Source organism: Gymnogyps californianus, chromosome 4 (genome assembly GCF_018139145.2).
Source record: "Gymnogyps californianus isolate 813 chromosome 4, ASM1813914v2, whole genome shotgun sequence".
Classification (NCBI taxonomy): domain Eukaryota; kingdom Metazoa; phylum Chordata; class Aves; order Accipitriformes; family Cathartidae; genus Gymnogyps; species Gymnogyps californianus.
In genome coordinates, this window is record NC_059474.1 from 71,813,085 (window position 1) to 71,835,311 (window position 22,227).

Consider the following 22,227-nt stretch of genomic DNA (forward strand, 5'->3'; position numbering starts at 1 on the left):
CACGAGTTTGAGACCCAGGCAGGGTGCACGGAGCCGTCACACTGACGGCTGTTGAGCTGGGTTCCCCTCTCTGACTTTTAACCATGTCTGCTAGAGCCTGCTCTCGGACTCTGCCTTGCCAGCGCCCAGGGCACAGGCAGTGCTGGATGGCTACCCGCACACCTCTGCGTCACCTCTTATATTGGACGACCTTTTCCATCATATTCTTGATTTGCTTCCTAATAATTCCTGGTTTCAAACATTTTCTCTATCTTGTGATGCTAAGCCAACATTTTCTACAGTGACTTCAGGATGTCCTAGTGGTACTACCTAGTTTAGAGCCACAACTGTGCACGCGTGTTGAGGATTACTGTTTCCACGTATACCACGAGGCACTTGCCAACGTAGTACTTCTCAAGGGTTATAATATGTTAACATGCAATTTTTTGCCATTCTTTGTAGCCAGCTTAGGTTTGATTCACCTGAATGATTGTGTGTCATGGACAGAGTATGGCACTTTGCTGTCTTCTCTCTTCTCAGATTATTGATTTATGCAGACACTGGGGATGGAGAATGGGGTGTAGCACAGCCCCGCTGGTAGCCTCCCTCTGCTGCAAAAACTGGCCCTTTCTTTTCATATCTTTTAACTGGTTATTAACCCGGGAAGGGATCTTCCCTTCTCTCCTGGGTACTTTTTTTGAAGTTAACTGGAAGTTCGGGTGTAATTGAGGACAGAACGTAAATCTTTGGGTTCAGAGGGGGGCCACAAAAACAATCAGAGGGATGGAGCACCTCTCCTATGAGGAGAGGCTGGGAGAGTTGTGGTTGTTCAGCCTGGAGAAGAGAAGGCTCCGGGGAGACCTCATTGTGGCCTTTCAATACTTAAAGGGGGCTTATAAGAAAGATGGGGACAGACTTTTTAGCAGGGCCTGTTGTGATAGGGCAAGGGGTAATGGTTTTAAACTAAAAGAGAGTAGATTTAGATTGGATATAAGGAAGAAAATTTTTACAATGAGGGTGGTGAAACACTGGAACAGGTTGCCCGGAGAGGTGGTAGATGCCCCATCCCTGGAAACATTCAAGGTCAGGTTGGACGGGGCTCTGAGCAACCTGTTCTAGTGGAAGACGTCCCTGCTCATTGCAGGGGGGGTTGGACTAGATGACCTTTAAAGGTCCCTTCCAACTCAAACTGTTCTATGATTCTATGATTTTAAGTTAATTAAGCAGGAGGAATTTGGATTGCGTTTGTCTTTGCTTCTTCAGGAAAGAACTTGTAAGTGGGGTAGAGCTTTCAAAAATTGTGAAGGAACAAGATGATATCCTGTGCAGGCAGAAAAACATACCTCCTTCAGATGGTTCAGTCTTTGTTGTAGTGTATTGGAAATAGCATGGGTATTTCTGCTAAGCACTCTGCATCATTAAATACTGTAAGCTCTTTGCATTATTAATTGTTCTCACATTCTGTGAAGCAGGAAAACAGCCAAAGGTGCATAATCTTAATTCCCAGTCCCCTTATATAATTTAACTAGTGTTCAGTGACCTTTAGCTGGAGAATGATTTTTCAAAAGCCTTTTCAAAGTCTATTTTTTACATGACATCCATACTTTCAGCTATGCCTGAGATTTTGCCAAGCTTAGGGGAAGGTCAGGACATTATATAAAACAGATCATCTTGCTTCTAGCCACACTCCAATAAAGAAATAAAATAGATCAATAAAGCATGTTGAAGCCATTATAATCCAGATTTTGGAAATTCCTGTTAGCAGAGCACTTGTGGGTATTAACAGAAAATATGTTTTCTTTAAGGATGAGTAGCTGCAATAGCTGCTGTCACTCAGTGACTGAGAGCTTTCTCTGCATGCAGATATCATGCCTAGCTCAAAAATGTGTCATTCAGGTGGCAGTCTTGATATGTGCCTTATTATGGTCAGATTGGTAAAAGGAGAAGTATGTCAAAACTCTGATCACCCTTCAAACTGAGCTAACCCTTTTTTGGAAGCTTGGAAATTTTTCACTGGGATGTTTGTATCTATGTAGTCGTGATTGGGCAACCACCTTTTTTCCCCTCTAAGATAAAATGTCAAATTATTTAAACTCTGTTTGCTTGAAGATACTGATGGACAAATAACAGATACATAAATAATAACAAAATCATAAGATTTGGTAATATGTCATCAGTGATCCAAACAGCAGAATTCATTGCTCTTTTTAAATAAAAGCAAACCAAAATCCTTTGTATATTCTAGAGCAAGGCATTCCTCAGTGAACAAGAAAATCCAGGAAGTGCTTAATGCTTGACTTACTGTGGCATATTTCATATTATAACAATGAAAAATTCCAATTCTCACGTGCTGTATTTTCTAGCTATTCGCCTTTTATATACATAAATCTTCAAGGGTGAGTTCAGGAAATTAAGATAGAAGCAACAAAAAGAGATCAATATTTGCTATCTTTTTTAAAAAAAGTTTTACTTGGTTTGAATGGATCCTGTTATAAAATATGGTCTATATGTTGCACATTTTGAACTGTATCCTAGGCTGATCATACATTTTCAAAGAAATGGGGAAGAGCATAGAAATGTGGACAAGAGTGATTGATTTATTAATTTTTAGGGAAACTATTCTATCATACATATGTTCATGTATGAAAGAAAAACCCAAGTGTGAAACAGTTGCAATAAAGTGAAATTTCTTATCTAAAAAAATTCAGGTTTTAAATGAGCTTAATTTTTCTGTAGAAGATATTTTTCCAATTTCACTCCTTGTGATGCTCATAGAAATGTAGGCAAAACTGAATTACTCTGTCCTGAGAAGGCCAGGACTGAGTAGTCAGCAAAAGAAACAACTAATGTCTGATTAATTCTAAAGTAGCTGAGATAGAGCTGCTATAGGACTACGTATTTATTTGTTTATAATGTTCCTAGCCGAAAGTGTTTTGCTGAGCACTGACATGTTGGGTAACTTGTGTTGTAGGACATGTGTTAGTCTCCTATAGCTCTGGCAATTGTAAGTGCAAGAAGTCTATAAAGCAGTAAAGTTACTCCTTCTGCCAGGTGAGGATTGTTTTCCAGAGCAGATGTTACACTTTGTTATGGTATTTAATAACTTAAGGGTTCAAGCTTCCAGAAGAGCATGCGAGTCTGTAACTGTGGTCACCCCCAGCTTCTCTGAGAGAGCAGAAGAAACTCAGCAAAATGGAGGAGAAGTCAACCAGCCCCCCTTGAGCACATGGGCTGTGGGCAGGAAGTTTAACGCGTTTTCCTGTTCTCCATTTCATCCCATTATTCTCAATCTTATTTCTCGTTACTTCTTGAAATTTAATCCTTACGCATACGAGTAGTTATTCCTAATGGATGTCCGAAGGGTGAAGCATTACATGCCTACGTGTGGTGTCAGACCTTGAGGGTATAAAATGGGAGTATGATTCTGACCTTCCTCAGGAGACAACGGGCACATGCAATCCTTTTTTTGTGTTGTGCTGGGAGCAAAATACGTGACTTTTATGTTTGACTTCTAATGCCCGAGGCTAAATTTATAGGACTGACAGCTGCTATAGATGTAGTGCTGTTTGTGGAGTGATCAGACTTGTTCTGGAAACTGCTGACATGGATCTCTAGCTCAACAGTTTCTGAAGTTAATTTTCTGAGTAAAGTCTCAACATAACTGCTAGAGCCATTAAGTAACTTCCAAAGAGATTTTAACTTGCAATGAATTTGTTACAATTTGGAGACATTCCTAAAGTAAATGCCATCTAGATTTTACATGATGTCACATCAAAAACATATTCCCTGAAAATGGGCACACTGTAACTAGAGGAAACAAATGCAGAGAGTGGACTTTTTGTTTGCCAGTTATTAATAACTTCAAAACTCAAGTACTTTTTGAAAAAGAAAAACACATGCTGCTCCAATAAAGATCTTCAAGTAAGTCCTTCTTAATAACTATTGTTCCTACCCCCATTAGCACCTAAAGTGGGTAGAAATGAAGATCATAAGTGCTGGAGAGGGAAGATCAGCAAAACCTTTTCTGTTGAAGTCACCAGTTACAAAAAGTTTCTCTTTTAAAGCACTTCATAACAGCAGTCCCTTTCTCAATAGGTTAAATAATCTTTTTTCATTTGAAAGACTTTATTTAATAGTGTGCTGTTAGAGGGTGATTTGCGGTTTTCCAATATTTGTTTATAGGGATTTTTATTGCAGGAAAGTTTTTAGTTGTTGGTTTTTTGGTAGGATTTTTTTAATTATATATTTTTTATTCACTTCCACAAAACTTTAAATGTGAGGTCTTGTAAACTAACCTGTAATTTCATAAAGTGATATGTAGGATTGCAGACCTCTATTTTAGAAGTGAGGTATAATGATCTATAGCTGTGAAGTTAACAAGCTGTCAAGCATTAGACATTTAAAAGAATGAAACTGTTGTTAACCCTTAACTATCCAGAGATACTGAAATACAGGCTTTGCACCAGTTTTTAAAAAGGTCCGATTCTGCAGTACAAGGGGCACTTATTTACATTTTCTTGTTGCATATTTTTTAGTATTATGAATAATATCTTTTTTCTAGACGTAAAATATAAATGAACATTGAATATATGCCTGAAAACATTCTGACAGTCAGTAGTCATTATAAATAGTGCATTAGCAGGCCTCACTTGAAGCTGAATAGTATCAGATTGTTTATATTCAACAAATAAGAATAAGATACTATGTCCTGATATAGAGAAGCATTCCTTGTGAAGGTGGCTTTGCAAGCAGAGCTGTCTAGAAAGCAGAACTTCCTGTCCTGAGTGCAGCACTCTGCTGCTCCTTGGTCCCAGACTAATTTTGCTATTTGGCTCTCTGCTGCTGTCTGTCCATATACTAGCTCGGTCACCACCGGCTTGGGGATCTCCACTCAGCCCTCCACTGGACAGTGGGAGTTTGCCCTTTGCCTCTTTGGCTGGGATTCATTTGCTCAAATGTAGACCTCTACGGTGTGTCTCCATCCGAGGAAACTGCTGGACTCCATTTGCAGTCAGTGGAAAAAAGGATGAATGTCTAGGGCATGACTGATCTCATTCTGAAGGTAGATGTGTGAAACAGGTCGGATGACCCTGGCCCTAAAAATGCCTTTTGCTCTGCTGTCTATTAACAGAGCCTATGGTGCAATCTACAGTTGAATGTTATGAAGCCTACCTTACGTGACCTGTCAAAGCTTAGTCATCTAAACCTAAATGTTAGCAGTTAAATATATGTTTTGGGGAAATTCAGAATAGTCATAAACCCAGGAGAAGTAGTAGCCTGAGGAGCAGAAACCTGTAAATGTGAATGTTCACCTACTTGAGGTCAACGCTTGCTTGAAAATATTGGCCTTTCTCAGTTTACCATCTTGTAAAGTATAGTAATACTGTTTTTTAATTGCAAATGATTTTGTGCTCTCCTGAAGGAAAACCAGGCCTACAGCCACAGTCATATAAGAAATAGACCATCAAGGTATGGCAAGCCTTACTCTCCTTTGCACTGGCTGTTAAAGATAACTTGATACAAAACCTGATGTATTAATCCTAATTTTCATGTGTGTTACCATCTATACCCACAGGACAATAGGATATTAATTACTGCAATAGCTATTTCTGAATGTACCCTTATTCTGTAAAAAGAATATTTGGTACCTCTTTCCCTTCGCTTTCTTTGAAAGTGTGTGTATGGAATTGGTCATAAATAGCTCCACCTAAAGAAAAAGGCCGAGGGGTACTCTGTTTCAGGATGTTTCTGTGTCTGTGGAATAAGATTTGCATCTGTGTGATATTTATGTTATAAAGCAGCTCTTCTGTATTGACCTTTTGGCTCTGGGCAATGTTAAAAATGCTGAATTGCCTATTAGATGCAAAACAGCAGCAGTGTCTCAAATACAAGCTAAAAGCATATCACTAATAAACCATCAACTGTTCTCTGTTAACAGAAGCAGTCTGAAGCCCTTCATCCACTTTAAGTGATACCTGTAATAGAAGTTCTCAGTTTGGCCATTGGAATCTAAATCACGCAGGATGAAAGCACGTTAAAATGGTGAACTAATATAGCTGCTTGGGACTGCGAGAAGGAAAAATTAATAAGAGACCATGGGATCAAGGTTGGCGAGCTGTGATTGAAAATTAGAAGTGTTGAGCACTGTGTGATTTCTTTGGTGTAAATGGAATGAAAGCAATTTTGAAAGCTTAACAAGTCTGTCTCCCTGTTGCTCTTTGTAATTCAAAGCAAGTGTCTTTGCTGGTAATTTCTGCCAGTCTCCTGAAACCCCAATAGTTAGGGAGAATAATTCTGTTTGTTTTCTAAATTCTAATCTTTCTTTCTTCTTATTCCTTCTAAACATGGGAGTCAGGGTTAATTTTAGAGAGGAAATGCAATTTGAATGTTACAAGCAGTGGCACCTAGGTAACTTGCAGAGGAACTCTGTAACATGCCCTGGAGTCACGGATCCCCTTTTGAGATGCCTGGGGGAACATGCCGCAGCTTCTGGCTAGTCCGGGTGCCTGGATTTCCTTTTGGTGGAGTTGGGATGCAGTTGGACCATGGGCACGGAAGCTGCAATTTGATTCTTTAAATTATGCCTTGTTCCAAAGCGCCTTGCAATGCAATCTGTCCCAGTCTCATCCATTTGATACATAAATTTGAGAATTAAATATACTTGATCTCAAGGGTGGTCTAACTTACATCTGCTTAAATGCTGCATGCCTTTTTGGTATATTGTGTTATACAAGTGCAAGAAGAGGAAATCTGACCTTTTTCTAAGATAAAATATTGAGCGTCCCAGTGCCAATGGACTGTGATGGATGATGCAGTATCAGGAGTAGTACTGCTACGAGGAATGTTTTTACAAGCTTAAAGTTTGCAGGCTGTGAAAGACAGATAAAAGAGAAGTGATTCAGGTACTTCACTGTAGTAGACACCTATACCTGCTGATATAACCTCTGTATGGTCAGCAGATGTGATACAGGATCTATGGGATACCCGTGCCCAGCTGGAACATGAGCTGAGGCAGGAAGATACCTGAAAGCACTGCAAATGGACGAGACATCAGTGTCTACGCATGTGAATTCCTCTTAAAGTGATGAGAATTTAACAGTGACCTCCTGGCCCTTCTTCTGCTTTATTAAGCTCCTTAGTATGACAGGTTCTGATCTCCTCTTCCCTTACTGGCAGAGTAGTACTTTATGTCTGCTAGCATTTGTTCTAAACAGTCAGCAAGGCCAAATTTGGGGATAACATTTTGGCTATCACCATTATAAGGGAAGGATAGCTGGGTTGACACACTTGAACTGTAGCGTAACTCAAACTCAGAACTCATAATTTCTGTAATAAATAGAAGATTTTCATGCTTGGTTTTCAGTTCACAAAGAGGGGCTATATGCTCTTTAAATTGTTCTGTGGCTTTTCTTAAGATGAGTGTAAGTGAATAAATAGGAAAACATCACAGTAAGGTTTCTAGAAGTTGTTTAAACAAGTGCCTCTTTGGTTCCATGGTATATCAAATCTGCCTTATAAAATGACAGCTATTACAGCCGATGAAAATGTAAAACCTATGGTACAGAAAACAGGTCTTAAGTTACCTTAATACCTAACAACAGTTAACTACTGACCAAGAACTACTGTCTGCCACAGAGGGGTAGTAGTTTAAGTGCATGGCCAGCACAATCATTTATGCCTTTGTGTAGTCAAAGCAAATAATTCCATTTTATTTTCGGAGAAAACGTGTAAATTTATGCCTATTTTCAAATTAATTATTTTATATTGAAATAAAAACAGCAAACATATTGCTTCCCTAGATACAACGTCATAGTCCCCCTTAGGACAAGATGAATGTACAGAAGTGACTGGGAGATGTGAGCTGCTAATGCATCACTTAATTTCCAGCAGTGCCTTAAATGATAAGGATTTAGTCTTGCAAGACTCTGTAAAGCTGGGTGAAATTTTTCAGTGAAAATGGGGGAAAGAGGGGAATCTGGGACATAAATAATTCCTGCTTTTGGACAAACTCTTATTGTGAGGACTCCTGTAAGGCACAATGTGGCCTAAAGTCATCACGCAGGAAACTTAGATGCGTGAGGGCCTCGTGAAAATACACTTAGAAACGCACTTCCAGACCTAGTAAGGAAAGGCAGAACTACTCAGGTAAGAGAATACTACTAGGAACAACACCTCAGTAATTCTGCTTGCTGATTAGGTGTGCATTTATTGGCAGTTGTTGTTGTGCTGCTTCCCCCCCCACCTTCTTTGTACTTCCCAGTTTTTCTTTTAATTAGTTCTCTTCTTTGGTCCTAACATGTAGGAGAATTAAAGAAGGCTCTCCAGGCTGCTAGTAAGATCAAAATCTGTAAAATGAAATGGAAGATGGAAACAAAACTTTGTTTGAACATTAAACAAAGAAAAATAATTATGATGAAGATCATAATAATAAGATGAGTCCTCAATTACCACAGCAGTCTGGCCACGAAAGTATAAAAAGGAAAAAAAAAAAATTCACTCTAGCATCTCTCATTTTAATTAAACTATGTCATTTTTAAGTGCTGCCATAAATATTACCACTGGGTTTATAAATCCTGACTTTGGACCTAAGTCTGATTTCAGATCAGGAGGTGCTATGTCCACACAGGTTTCCATGGATTTACTTCGGAATAACTTTGATGTAGGAAAGGACTTTTGCCTCTTGTGTAGACCAAAACAAATATAATACAAAGAAAGCAGCAGTTGAAAGAAAGCAGCTGCAGAACAACAGAGTATCAGTGAGCCTGGATTTTAGGTGCTACAATTAAATTTTTTCACTTTATGTACCTTTCTTTAGCGTGTCTATGGTGATGTTTAGTTGCTAGATAGGAGGGGGTATGTAGACATGAATAATCTGTGATGCTTATTGGAACTGGGATGTGCTAGGAACTCATAAGCTCTTCTGCCTGGAGCCCAAGAAAGGCTATTTGTAAAATAAGATAGGCAATATTAAGAAAATCATACAGTAAAATTTGATGCAAGTTATCCTATAGGGAATTTTTCTTCTTTTATCGAAAAGTTTTGAATTTAGAAAGAGAAGAGTTGTCCGCAGGACAGTCTAAAGATAATAAAGTCATTACTTCAAGTGTTTACAGCGTCTTCTGAGAGAAAAACCTCATATTGGTGTGCTTATTTTAACTCACTGAGTCTCCACAACTTATGGAAAGACTGAGCTATACAAAGTTAACTTTGACCACCCCTGAAATGCAATAGTCTCTCTTAAGAGCGTGCGACTGCATTGACAAGTTTCGCAGAGGAAATGGAGCAGGTAGGAAGGGAGGGGAGCCGGGGGCCTGCAGGAGCTGCCGGTTGTTGAACCGCAATTACCTGAGTAGAAACTTAATTAGGGAGCTGTCAGTGACACAGCTGATTTTATAAAGCTGCTACCCAATCTTTATTGATCCTAACTGGACTCTGAATTTATTGTTCCTTTGAAAGACTAGCTGTTTTATGTAATGCCTGTGATGTGCTTTTTGGAATAATCCTAGGTGGTGGCTTTGGGATGGGGAAATGCTCCTAAAGCATGTGATGATCTTGGATCATTCGTGTAGACAGCTTCAGTTTTCTCTTTTAATAAGACACCGTCCTTTCTCTTATTTTCATGGCAGAAAACTGCCTCTGTGATAGTGAAGAGATGATGTTGGTAACTCTACAACAGGTTGGTGGAACGCAGGAAGGTTATCTCTTGGCTCACCACATCCCTCAGGTATGCAGGCAGTATTTTTTCAAAAATTGCTCCTGTGCTGCAATCAGCATGTTTGCGACCTTGCAAAATGAAAGAAGGCATACACACTTGTTCATCTTCAACAGGCTTTCATTTTTGTGGTAAGAACAGCAGTCTTTCTGGGTCCAAATTACCATCTCTGGGCACCGTGGAAACTCTAGGGGATTCACTTGTTAAACCAACCCTTCAATGAATATACGTGGAGGTTGCTTTTTTTTCCTGCAGGTATGAGACTAGCACATCCATTTAGACTAGTGAGAGACCTTTGTTTTGGGAAAATTCTTATTCTCCACAGGGATTTTGTTATATTTATGCAGTAATTTTTACTCACATAAAGCTACATTTAGTTTTATGCTTTTTTTTATTTTTGTCTTCTATTATAAGCCTGCTAATAGAACCTTCAGACCTGTACAGCCGCCTCTATTTTTGTGCATTTGGGAATAACTGGAATTCTTCCATCTTTCTCTGTTGGATTTTAAAAGTGACACCGTCTTTTCCTTGCATCAGTGCTGAAAAAGCATGTTATAACTGAGGTGCAACTGCAGACTTGAGTAATGACTTAATACCCACCCTCATCTCCTGTTGTATTACCAGAAGAATCATGTAATTGAACTATAACATAGTTTTGGAAACTTATCAATGGGATTAAAGGGAGACCAGACATATTTTGGCTAATATGTGACTTTCAGAGATACTTCACATGTTGCAGAAAGTTATTAACAGGTTATAACAGCTATGGGACGTATTTTAAAGGAAAGCTAACTATATAATTATTTGGCTTTGATGAAACTGCTGCTGGTGTCAACTGTCTAGCACTAATCTCAACACTACATTGAAGCAGAATATAGATGGCTTTACAGTCTTCCATTGTCCTACAGCTAGAAGTACCAGTGCCAGTATTGCCTAATATCACTATTAACACAAAAAATCACTGCCTGCCATAGTAAAAATAATAACAATTAAAAAAAAAAAAAGGCACAGCCAAGCATATTAGAGACTTCATTGTCAAAAGCTATCCACAGGACACAAGATTAGAAGTACTTACTGCCATGTCCTCATCGCAAAGGGTTGTGCTTTAGCAGTTTCCTATTCAGCAAAAAACCTAGCATTGGCGTTCCCTGCCATAGCAGCAAGGTGACTGCACAGCTTAGCCTTTTGCTCTGGTCATTCATATGTGGCTAAAGACTTCCTTGCACGATGGATTTTTCCATGTCTTTTCTTACTGTAGTTATTACAATTTTAGAGTTGCTGAATGTTTTGACCTCAGTTGAAGCCTAAGCTGATCTTCTTTCTTTGTGTTCTATTCTGATATTATTTTCCTCTTCTTTTGGCATACTACTGGGTTTGGGGAGACAATTTTATGTACCAAAAGATCAAGAGCTGGGAATGTGACCGTGACAATTAAATGTTCTTAAGATTTCCTCCTGCTATGCTGTAAATTAATGGAGACGTTTCTATGAAAAAGAAAATTTCAATCTTAACATGAAGTGGAGGTACAACTAAAAAAAAAAATATGTACAGTAGTGTTTAATTACCTATAAAGATGATAATTCCGTAACATCTTCATTTTGATTTTAAGTATGCTTGAGAGCGTGATGGACAAAGAAGTGCTAACAGCAAAGTCGGAACAGGTAGAAACGCTTCCTCATAGACCTCAATTCTTTTTGACCTGACATTCATGACATGCAGTGATACACAATTTCCAGAAAGAAGACCTGAGTATGAGGCAGCTGTCAGGGGAGAGCGAGGAATGCAGGCATGTATCGTGCTATGCTCCAACCTTATAAAATGTCCGTCTCCCACACTTAATCATATAGAGAGTTTTCAGCAGAGGAGCAGTACAGAAGCGATGCATTGAACTGTAAACTTTAAATGGAAAACATCTGCTGGCCTGTTTTATGTGTTGTTGTTAAAGTAGACTTTAAACATAGGAAGAACCAAGCTTTAAGCAGAAGATCTGTTCTGCAAAGTAATTCTGTAAAAACCTGAGGAATAAGGTGCTAGAGCTGTCTCAGCTTCTGTTAGGTATTCGGAGTCATACGTGCTGTCCTTAGGGGAAAATGAAACAGAAGTCCATTTTTAACATAAGATCCTGCTAGCCCTGCACAAGTGAAACAACTCAGGAAGACGTGGTGCGTTGTGTGGTCAAAATGGTCAACAGGTTTGTTTAACTAAGTGCTACTTGCTGTCCACATACGACAGTTGTCTCAGATCCTGTGTATACTCATGTAACTCCTCCAAAGTCAGTGATGTTTGCATTGACTTCCAATGTAATTGGTGGCACGCTTTGAGGGCAACGAGCTGGTGAGAGCAGAACCGTTGAAAGAAACAGAGCCAAGGACTCTTCGCAAAGCTGGGAGCTGGGCAATGTGTGACTGCATATACGAGATCAAAACATTAGACGTAGAGTAGAAATGGAGTTCCAGGTCTTCATAAAGCTGCAAATGGTAATAAAAAGTGTATTTTGGAGATGTTCGGGAAGGATACTCTAAAGCATGTCATTGAATATTCTTCCTCTGACCTCTTTTATGCGTTGAGTAGAAGTCCCCACTTCCTCAGTAACTGCATAATTTTTCTCATTTATTTTGTCCTGAGATGTTGCAACTGTAGTAATTCATGAGAAATCTCTGTTCATACATGGCCTTTGCTCAGACTCATTTTCGTCTGGCACCGTATTACCCCATACTTTAGTATTACTACGACTTTAGGATTTTTTTCCTCATAATTCTTACTACTTCTGTGCCATCAACAATTTTGCCCTGTTTTACCCCATTTCCCACCTTGCCAATAAACACAGCAAAGAGCATTAGTGTTGTTATCATTCCATTGAGTATATCATAACTCAATGATCTTGTGCCTTAAAAAGCACTCTTTTTCAGTTTTTAATCTGTAACAGGACTTTGCTTTTATTTTTCTTAATTACTGAACTTACTTTATTGCATTAAATGCAAAAAATCTGTAAAAATCTTTTTGAAACTCTGAATCTGAATCTACCTTCCAGCTTCTGCTTCTGTTTTAGGAATTTCTTGCAGTTGCCTAGAGGAGGAGGACAAATCTTGTGCTCAGAAATTTCTAGTGAAAATTCTTGTGTAGGCATTTTCATGCTGTCTACAGCTCAAATGGTTGTCATCCTACTAATCTTTAGTGTAGACTTTTGTGTTTATATATACATATATATCCTATGTAAAGTACCAAGAATCGAACATTTTGGTAGAATTTTGTGCACATGTTGGGTTCATACTTGTATTGGGTTTGCGTGGCAAGGTTTTGGTAGCAGGGTGGCTACAGGGGTGGCTTCTGTGAGAAGCTGCTAGAAGCTTTCCCTATGTGCGACAGAGCCAATGCCAGCCGGCTCCAAGACGGACCCGCCGCTGGCCAAGGCTGAGCCCATCAGCGACGGTGGTACTGCCTCTGGGATAACATATTTAAGAAGGGGAAAAAGTTGCTGCGCAACAGCAACTTCAGCTGGAGAGAGGAGTGAGAATATGTGAGAGGAACAGCTCTGCAGACACCAAGGTCAGTGAGGAAGGAGGGGGAGGAGGTGCTCCAGGTGCCAGAGCAGAGATTCCCCTGCAGCCCATGGTGAAGACCATGGTGAGGCAGGCTGTCCCCCTGCAGCCCATGGAGGTCCACGGTGGAGCAGATATCCACCTGCAGCCCATGGAGGACCCCACGCCAGAGCACGCGGACGCCCGAAGGAGGCTGTGACCCCATGGGAAGCCCGTGATGGAGCAGGCTCCTGGCAGGACCTGCGGACCCATGGAGAGAGAGGAGCCCACGCTGGAGCAGGTTTGCTGGCAGGACTTGTGACCCTATGGAGGGGACCCACGCTGGAGCAGTCTGTTCCTGAAGGACTGCGCCCCGTGGAAGGGACCCATGCTGGAGCAGTTCGTGAAGAACTGCAGCCTGTGGGAAGGACTCATGTTGGAGAAGTTCATGGAGGACTGTCTCCTGTGGGAGGGACCCCACGCTGGAGCAGGGGAAGAGTGTGAGGAGTCCTCCCCCTGAGGAGGAAGGAGCAGCAGAAATAATGTGTGATGAACTGACCCAAACCCCCATTCCCCGTCCCCCTGTGCCGCTGGGAGGGGAGGAGGTAGAGAAAATCAGGAGTAAAGTTAAGCCCGGGAAGAAGGCAGGGGTGGGGGAAGGTGTTTTTTAAGATTTGGTTTTATTTCTCATTATCCTACTCTGATTTGACTGGTCATAAATTAAATGAAATCAATTTTTTTTCCCCCAAGTTGAGTCTGTTTTGCCCATGACAGTAGTTGCTGAGTGATCTCCCAGTCCTTATCTCGACCCATGAGTCTTTTGTTATATTTTCTCTCCCCTGTCCAGTTGAGGAGGGGAGTGATAGAGCGGCTTTGGTGGGCACCTGGCATCCAGCCAGGGTCAACCCACCACAATACTCTAAAAACAAAATACAGAGGAGACTAACTGCAACAAATTTATTATCTCAACATCTGCCCACAAGGGTAAAAACCTTGCAGTTTTCTGATACATTATAATGTTTCTCACTGTCACCTCTTGTTTTTCTGAATACATCTACGCACTATTGTGAAACTCAGAAAGCTGGGCTGTTTTTCAAAGCTAGCTGCTCCCTTGCTTGACTGGGGCGGAGGCATGCAGCAATAAGTTGTTTCTTCTGTGATTCCTTTTATGTTCCCAGGGTCTGCTAGTCCCAAGTATGAGCAAATTGTGCCTAGCCATGTTTATATGGGTAATGACATATTTTTTGCTATCCAAGGGCAGCTTCTTGCATTTTTCTGCCTTAAACAAGATTTTTCTGCCAAATTTTGTCCATCACTATGTCATAATAATACATAGTGTTACTTTTGTGTATCTAGAGAGAAGCTTGCCGTAGATTGGATCTAGCATAATAATGTCTTGACATACACTAGAGTACACACAATTACTTCAACTAATAGTTAACATCCATGGGAAAAGCTTTTCCTAGAGAGATGGAGCTTAAAAATAACCCGTGACCTCTGACTCTCCATCTGGCTGCACTTGGTTTAAAGCTGGGCTGTGTAATGCTAGATAAGCAGAGGAACTACACCACCTTTTGTTGTGAGAGCCTTTTATGGCCCAGAAGGATTATATGGATGTGTCTGAAAAGCAGAGGAGCTGAGGGACAGGTCAGAAAGACAAGCACAGGAGGGGGAAATGATGCAATTTTTTCAAGTTCCTCTTTTCCCTGTAATAGGTGTGCCCTCCAAACCCTCTTTTCTGCTTTTCCCAGTGTTGTTTCCTCAGTTATCAACATTTTCTCTGCCCAAAGATATGTCCATGCCAGTATGTTTGGCAGACTACTGTCTTTACTTTAACACTAGGTGTTGTTAGGTGGATGGGTGATCCTGTTTTCTGTTTTTGTTATGCTGCCATTATCTGACCCTGGAGCGTTGTAAAGGGGCCTTGTAGCAGATATACTCTACTGTAAGTTTACCTCACCTAGATGACTCCTTTTACTCTCCTTGAGTGTTATAAGGTATTTCATCTGGTAAAAACCTCATTCTGCCGCCACCTCTTCTGAAGGAGCTTGCAATTTATCCCTCTTGTTGATGCACATACACACACGTCTTAAATGGGTTGGTAGGTAATCATTATCTTGAAGTGGCAGGCGGTAATTGCTGTATTAAAATTCTATGTAGCTTATTTGCCGTGCAGGACTGCAGCAGAATTGTATGTACCTCGCCAGCAAGTTGATTAGAGATGCCTTAGGCATCATCTTTTCCAATTTTTTAAAAATTAATCACGCATAGTTTTCATATTAACTTAGAACAGGGCACAGGGTGAAAACGAGACAGTTCTTGCAGCATGCTCTGCGTGTTCTGTGTCTTTTTATGAGCCCAGTCTAACCTCTGTCTGCCTCTGATGACACATACCTGAAAGAAGAAAAGGAGAACTATTGTAATGAATCCACCTTCTCCAGGCAGGGTTTCTAGTCCTCGTAGAAAAGACACAAATGAAAAAAAAAAAAATGTCGAAGTTGCTGAGCATTCATGCTGACCTTGCCAGCACTGGAATGGCTATAGTAACATACGTTAGCATATGTCACGGTGTTAACATGTTGAAGGTGGAGATGCTGTCTAGCAGAGGTGCGGAGTATTTGCATAGTACAAAAAATGACAAATGACATAACCTAAGCCTGCAAAAGTACTCAGCTGTTAGTGAATCTGTTTCTACACCAGGGATTTTGCTATCTTTATTTAGGTTGACAAAGTGATTTATTCTCCTCTCCACTGCCAATGGGTGTAGTTGTAATGGCAAACCTTGTTGTATACACAGTGTCCTCTCAAAAGAATAGGAATTCCTCTCAAAAGTAGAGGAATTACAGCAGTCTAAAGAGCTGCTTTTGCACATCTAACAATATTTGGGGGAAGAGACAGAGGCTAACATGGGCTTTAGTAGGCACCCATCTTTACATAGCTGATTGCAACAATTTTAGTGAAGCAGTGATGATCTTGCTCAGCTTCCCATGTTATGAGGAAGTCTCTGGTTCTGGTCCATCAGTAGAGCTGGACGAGGAAGCATGTTGTACCATGTAGCTTTATTTTCCATAGCATTGAGTCCAGATGGGTTTCAAGAACTGACCGAGTCTTGTTGATGTGTTTATACTACAGATGGGAGAGATGCCTGCCATGTCAATGAACTGGTGTGGATGGACAGTGGCACTGGAGTAGCCACAGCAGCATGAATACCCAGGGTGAGAATATGCCTGTGCGTGCCCGTGTACAGAGTGGTCTGAGGAATTTCTGTTGTGTAGGTTGGTTTACATTTGTAAATTAAAGACCCAATCCCTGCCTTAAAGGGTTTGCAGCCTAAATCCTACTGAAATACATAGGACTACTTAGCAGATTAAAGTTAAGCATAGGAGTCACTGGGTGGGCAGTGGGACTTGTGATGTTAGATATGAATACAAGAAAGGGGAAGTGGCAGGTGGTGAAAACAGAAGTTCTGGGATCCTCCCATGGTCCACAGTCATTTGGAGGCTATAAATTGTTTTCCTTGTTTTAAAAGCAGAGTGAAAAATTCCCTCTTGTTTGTTACTCACATGGGGGAAGTTTTGAGAAAATTATGAAAATTTTACATTAGAAAACCTGACATGTACTCGAAAATAAGCCCATTTTGCTGTTTATAATTTACTGATCTGTAATGATTTTCACAGCAAACAGTAATGCCACAAGCACAAGATTATGAGGAAAGTTATGAAAAAAGCAATAGAAGCAAATTACATATTAATAATGGATATAATGAACCCAACAGACAAAGGAGGGTGGACTGCTTTCTATTGAAAACAAAACAAATTGCTTGATAGCCATGTAAATATAAAATGATCAGTAACATCAGCATCTCTGCACTTACATGCTGAGGTTAGTCAGTGATTATTTCATTGGATGAGATTCTGGAATAAGCGTAGTTATATTACACAGACTCGGCCATGCATTTCTTTCTGCACTGCTCTGCAGAAAGTAAATGTAGCGATTGCTTCCCTTTTTCTTTCATGCAGCTTGTGTAGCATGATAAATTTACTGTGTTCCTGATTACTACTGCCAGCTGCTAGAGTTACTTTCATAGTGGAGGTGGTTTATATTATAAGGTTCAGCATTTTCTTGGTGGTTCATGACAAAGGTTGTCATGCAGCCAATGCACATTTCTTTGAACAACTGGATGGAAGAAGGTGCTTATGGACCTTCATCCCTGTCTGCTCCCAAGAGAACATGAAGCTGAAGTTTTCTTCCTTTTAATTGTGTTTCTCTGTTTTTCACGTGTAACCTACATGGTGGGAGTAATAGTAGAGTTACCAATTTCAGTGTACAAATGTTATTTGCTTCAAAATGAGGATCTGCCAGACTTACATTGATCTGTGAAATCTGTCTGAATGCTTTTTTTTTTTTAATTTGCTATTGGATATGTATTGAAAAATTCATGGCTGATAATCTGCTGAATTGGTGCTTTTTATGAAGCTAGAAAACTACCTGAATAAGCAGGAGTTTAAGATCTCTCTGAGAACTGAATAACATTCAAAGAGTTAATGCCTTAAACATAGCAAACAGATATCTCTTGATGGGTACTACATGCTCATTAAGGTCTGAAACATAGATAGACTCTCTGGTGTAAGGTAATTGAATGAAGAATACATGAATTACAAGAAATGAAACAACTATAATGGAAAAAATCCTGCTTATTTTATTCTGACATCTAAATTACCCCATTATTGGAGCCATACCTGAGAGCAGAGTTGGCCCAAATCAAGTTCACTCGCAAAAGAGCATGAGAGGAAGATATTGCACTAAAGCATTAGTCTGTTGGTTTATAAGTATAGTGAGATCAGTCTCTCACTGTACTAATGTATCACTTCTTCCTATCTACAGCTCAGATTGGCTCAGCCAACTTTGTACTTTGAGAGAGTTTTACTCAAAAAAGTGAAATACTACTTGTTTGAGGTTTTTCTGGGGGAATTAGTTTGAAATATTTAAGCACTACAAAGGTTTCTGACCTAAATGAACAGTGTAAGAGACCCAGGGGTCTCCTTTACCTTTGGCTTTTTTTCCACCTGGAGAAAACTTAATGTAATACTTACAATGTGCTATAATCTGTCTCTCAGAGGTCCCATTCAGAAATTTATCTTCCTCATCTTTGGCATTTAAATCTGACCACTACTTCCTGAGGAATTTAAAACGGAACTGTTGAGATGTTCATAGTTTAAGTGCGTACAGATGTCAAATTGCTTTGTGAATGATATTCAGCAATGTTAATGGAAAAGAAAAATCCTATGATAGAAATTAGTGAAGATCAAGATTTGTTGGTGTTTTTTTTTCCATAGGTTTCCTTAAAGTTGTTGAAAAATACATCTTAGAAAACTTCCCTCTAAACTGAAAGCAAGGAATTTAAAGAGCACAGCGTGGGGTTTGTTTTTTTTTAATATGAGTGAATGGTCTAAAACAAAAGAAAAAATTTCAAGCAAAAATAAAGAAAACATCTTTTTTTCTCCAGAGTTGAAGTATGTCTGAAAAGGGCTTATGCAAATTCATGGTGGAGATGTGTTCTGGCAACTAAAATAGTGATAATTCAGATGCAACTTTTGTGTCAAGAAATCTTGGAACTGCAGCTGTAGTCAACTCTTCGTGGCCTGCAGGCAGATGGCGTTTGTTGGGGAACCCAGTTTGCCAGGCCTTGAAGAACTGCTGTGGTGGTGGCATTGAGCTAGTATACAGCAGTTAATGAGGTAACCAGAAATGACTTCTTTGTTGTGAAATCTTCCTAGAAGAGAAAGGTGAATAATACTGGCTCAGTATCTCACTTTTTTCCCACTAGAAAAAACACTTTATATTTTTTCTTTCCCTTAACTTTTAGTTGAGAGTGCACCAAGGGAACACAGCAGGTTATTATGGAAAGGCTTCAACATGAAGTAGTATACAACTAATTGATTAAACTATTCAAACCTGGAAAAATGGTGAGATCGGTTAGTTACAATGTTTGTTTCTCCAATTTTCTTGCCATACTCAGCCAACCTACAGTGTGTGAATAGTAATTCTAGAACTGGGCCAAACTGTGATGTCATTAATGTTTTGGAGATGTAGATGAAGGTGAAAGCTGGCTGGCTGATGGGACGAGGCTGCACAACGTCCAAAAGCTGCGGTGTTGTGTTCTGCCTTGGTAGAGGTGTCACTCTGAAGGCTGCCTTTTAGTGTGATTCACCCAAAGCATTTCTATTTTATTTCTGTCTGCAACGGCTTTGGATGCTAACCCAAAGGTGTTTTTCTGACTGAACAGGTTTTGTTGATATACACACTGGGGACAGGAGAGAATGCAGAGATAAGCATGCAACAACTGAATTGTGTAAATGAACAGTTGTGACCCTGAGTTGTTCCAGTGGTTCTCTGATTTAATACTCTCTGCTTCGAGTGAGATTTACTACGCAGTCTGCATCCTCAGAGTCTGTAGCACAGAATTTCGTTGTGCTAGATGCATCTGTTAAACGATTTCCAGCTTCCTTTATGCGTTATTCGAAAAGGGGGAAAATACATAGAATAGGAGGCAAAAAAAAAAAAAAAGGTTTTATTGCAGGGTAGAAAGAAAGGAGGATTAAAAAAAATGGAGAGAAAGAAACTGGCATTTGCTAGTTGGCTGTTCATGTTAATCCTCTTTAATACACACGTGACTTCAGCTGGAAAACCTCTTGCATTTTTCAATCTGTTGTGGAGCAGCGAGCTTAGTGACAGTCATAAGAACCTTTAAAAATCTCTAAGCAGTTTCTAGCCCCTCTCAGTGTCACTCTCTGACTCTGTAGGCTGGCAGACTGACACTGCTTAGAGTCCTAGGACCAAATGATAAAATACTAACCCTGCTTCTATATATTTCAAGTAGTCTGTTGTACTGTGACTAGTGGTTCAAAATGACATGTCAGAAATTGATGTGTGGATTTTAATGCCATTTTTGAAAAGACACTTAAACAGAATTTTTAGTTTCAAAGTGGAATTTAATAATTTGTAGCATGTGCCATAAAAAACATACCTTGGAATTCCTTGATTTCAGTTGAGATATTTCAGAGGAGCTACTTCAAGTCCTGAAAGGACAAAGTAGAGCATAATTATGAAGGCTTTCCCTCTTGAATGACCATAGAGATAATAATAATAATAAAAAAAAAAAATGTAGTGCAATAGATCATTCTGTCTCTTGCATTGTCGAAGTTGGAGTAGGTTCATACACTGTCATTTGCAGTACTTATCCAGATTAATTTTAGATGTCTCAAGGAGCTGGATTTTACTACCATATATGCCCAGAGCTACAGACACGGGGTTATTTCAGTTGTTTTTTCTTTACTGAGAGGTATCTTAAATGGATTACCAGGAAATATGGGCTGACTGAGAATACTTTCACAAATAATTATGGCTCATATGGCCTGACAGTGTGGAGAAACTGTAGGACAATAGTTTATAGACCTTAAGATAAAACTCTTACCTTTGACAATTCAGGGGTAAGACCAAAAAGCTAAAAAAGAAAGAAAATGGTCAAGCTTGGGTTCCCCCCCCCATTAATTTTTCTGTATTATCTAAGCATAAGAAATGAAAAGAGCAGCTGACTGCCTAAAATGCTACTGTATGCTGAGCTCGAGTGGAGTTTATTTTTATCTCTTTGGTGATATCATACAGTCTTTATTTTACCTAAATTTTTAACACAGTGATACTGATGAACTTTACCGATGATTCCTTTCATATTGTAAGAAATGAGATATGTAACTGTCTGGAAACACCAAACAAGTCATTTAGCTCTTCGTATATCTCATCAATTATGAGAGCTTGCGTTTTGCTGTGTATAAGTGCTTCAGTTAGATTGATTGCCAATAAACATTGTAAACCTATAGAAACTGAATGAAGGATGAAACATGGAGAATGTCTCTGAAAAGACCTATTTTACACGATGATTGTGGGATGAGACGTTATGAATACGTATGAGGATGTATTTTGTCATACCAAGGTATTATCCTTAAATCTAATTTTGATTAATTGATGCTGACAGACTCTTCTTCCTACTTGATTTCCAGGTCCTAGCTAGTATTAATGAGTGCAATGGCAATTTTAATACTGTGTTTTAGAAATATAAGTGTGCCTGTTCTGGTTTCATGCACAGCTTCTTAGTTAACTCAAAAGGTCATCTGTAAAATTCACATATGCATGTAAATTTAAAAGAAATTTATTTTTTCCTTGTAAAATGATGCAGTGAGAGTGATTAAAAAGCATCCTGGAAAGTGAGACATCATAAACAGAGGGAAAGCCCTGTGGGAATGTGACCCTAAGAAGTCTGGGAACCTGGTCCACAAATCCTACTGCCACTAAAATTCTGATGGCAGGTAGTAAAACTCAGTGCGAATGTTGAATTGTATTTGAAATGATTTTTTTTTAAAATGAAGCAACAGTAAAGCAATGTATGACTGCACTTAGATAAACCTTCTGCCGGGTGATATTTGAAAGATAAAACTTATAAAGGGACAATATGTGAATGGAAGCAGCCAGGCAGGCTGGGGGAGTGGCCATCAATTTATGCACACAACTGCATTTTCAACATAATTAGCTGTCTAATTGAGCATTATAATTTAACTGACACATTTAAACATGTAATTTATTTGAATGCACACTGCTTGTAATCTGTTTATAATGTTTTGCTCTTCAGGATGGTGTTAGACTCTAGAAGATGAAAATATCCTTCTGATGAATAGAAAAAGAACCAAAAAGAATATATGGAGGAGCCCTGAATGCAAATACATTTCTGTAACTTCAAATCAGAAGAGGAGTATGGAAGCAGAAAAGCCATGTAGATAAAGTTAACTATTGAGCATAACTGTAAGCAGCATCTTAATTTTAAATACCAGAGACGTTGTACTGCACTTCATGTTATCAGGTTATTGTGCAAAGCTGACTAGTTTAGCTGGCAGCTAGGTAGGAAGGAAATTTTGATAACCGAGAGGTTTAAATTGCTTATCTGTCTTGTCTGGAGGAAAGAAGTGT

The 22,227-nt window shown here is 39.5% G+C and overlaps 1 protein-coding gene across 1 annotated transcript in view; it reads left to right on the forward strand.

The window, feature by feature from the left end:
- The window catches only part of SLC7A11 (solute carrier family 7 member 11), a 260,524-nt gene that overhangs the window by 165,856 nt on the left and 72,441 nt on the right, over nucleotides 1-22,227 (forward strand). Inside the window, exon 3 of the mRNA XM_050896134.1 lies at nucleotides 16,342-16,424. Within this exon, the coding sequence (XP_050752091.1) occupies nucleotides 16,412-16,424 (13 nt within the window). The 5' untranslated portion in view covers nucleotides 16,342-16,411. The remainder of the gene's footprint in view (nucleotides 1-16,341; nucleotides 16,425-22,227) is intronic.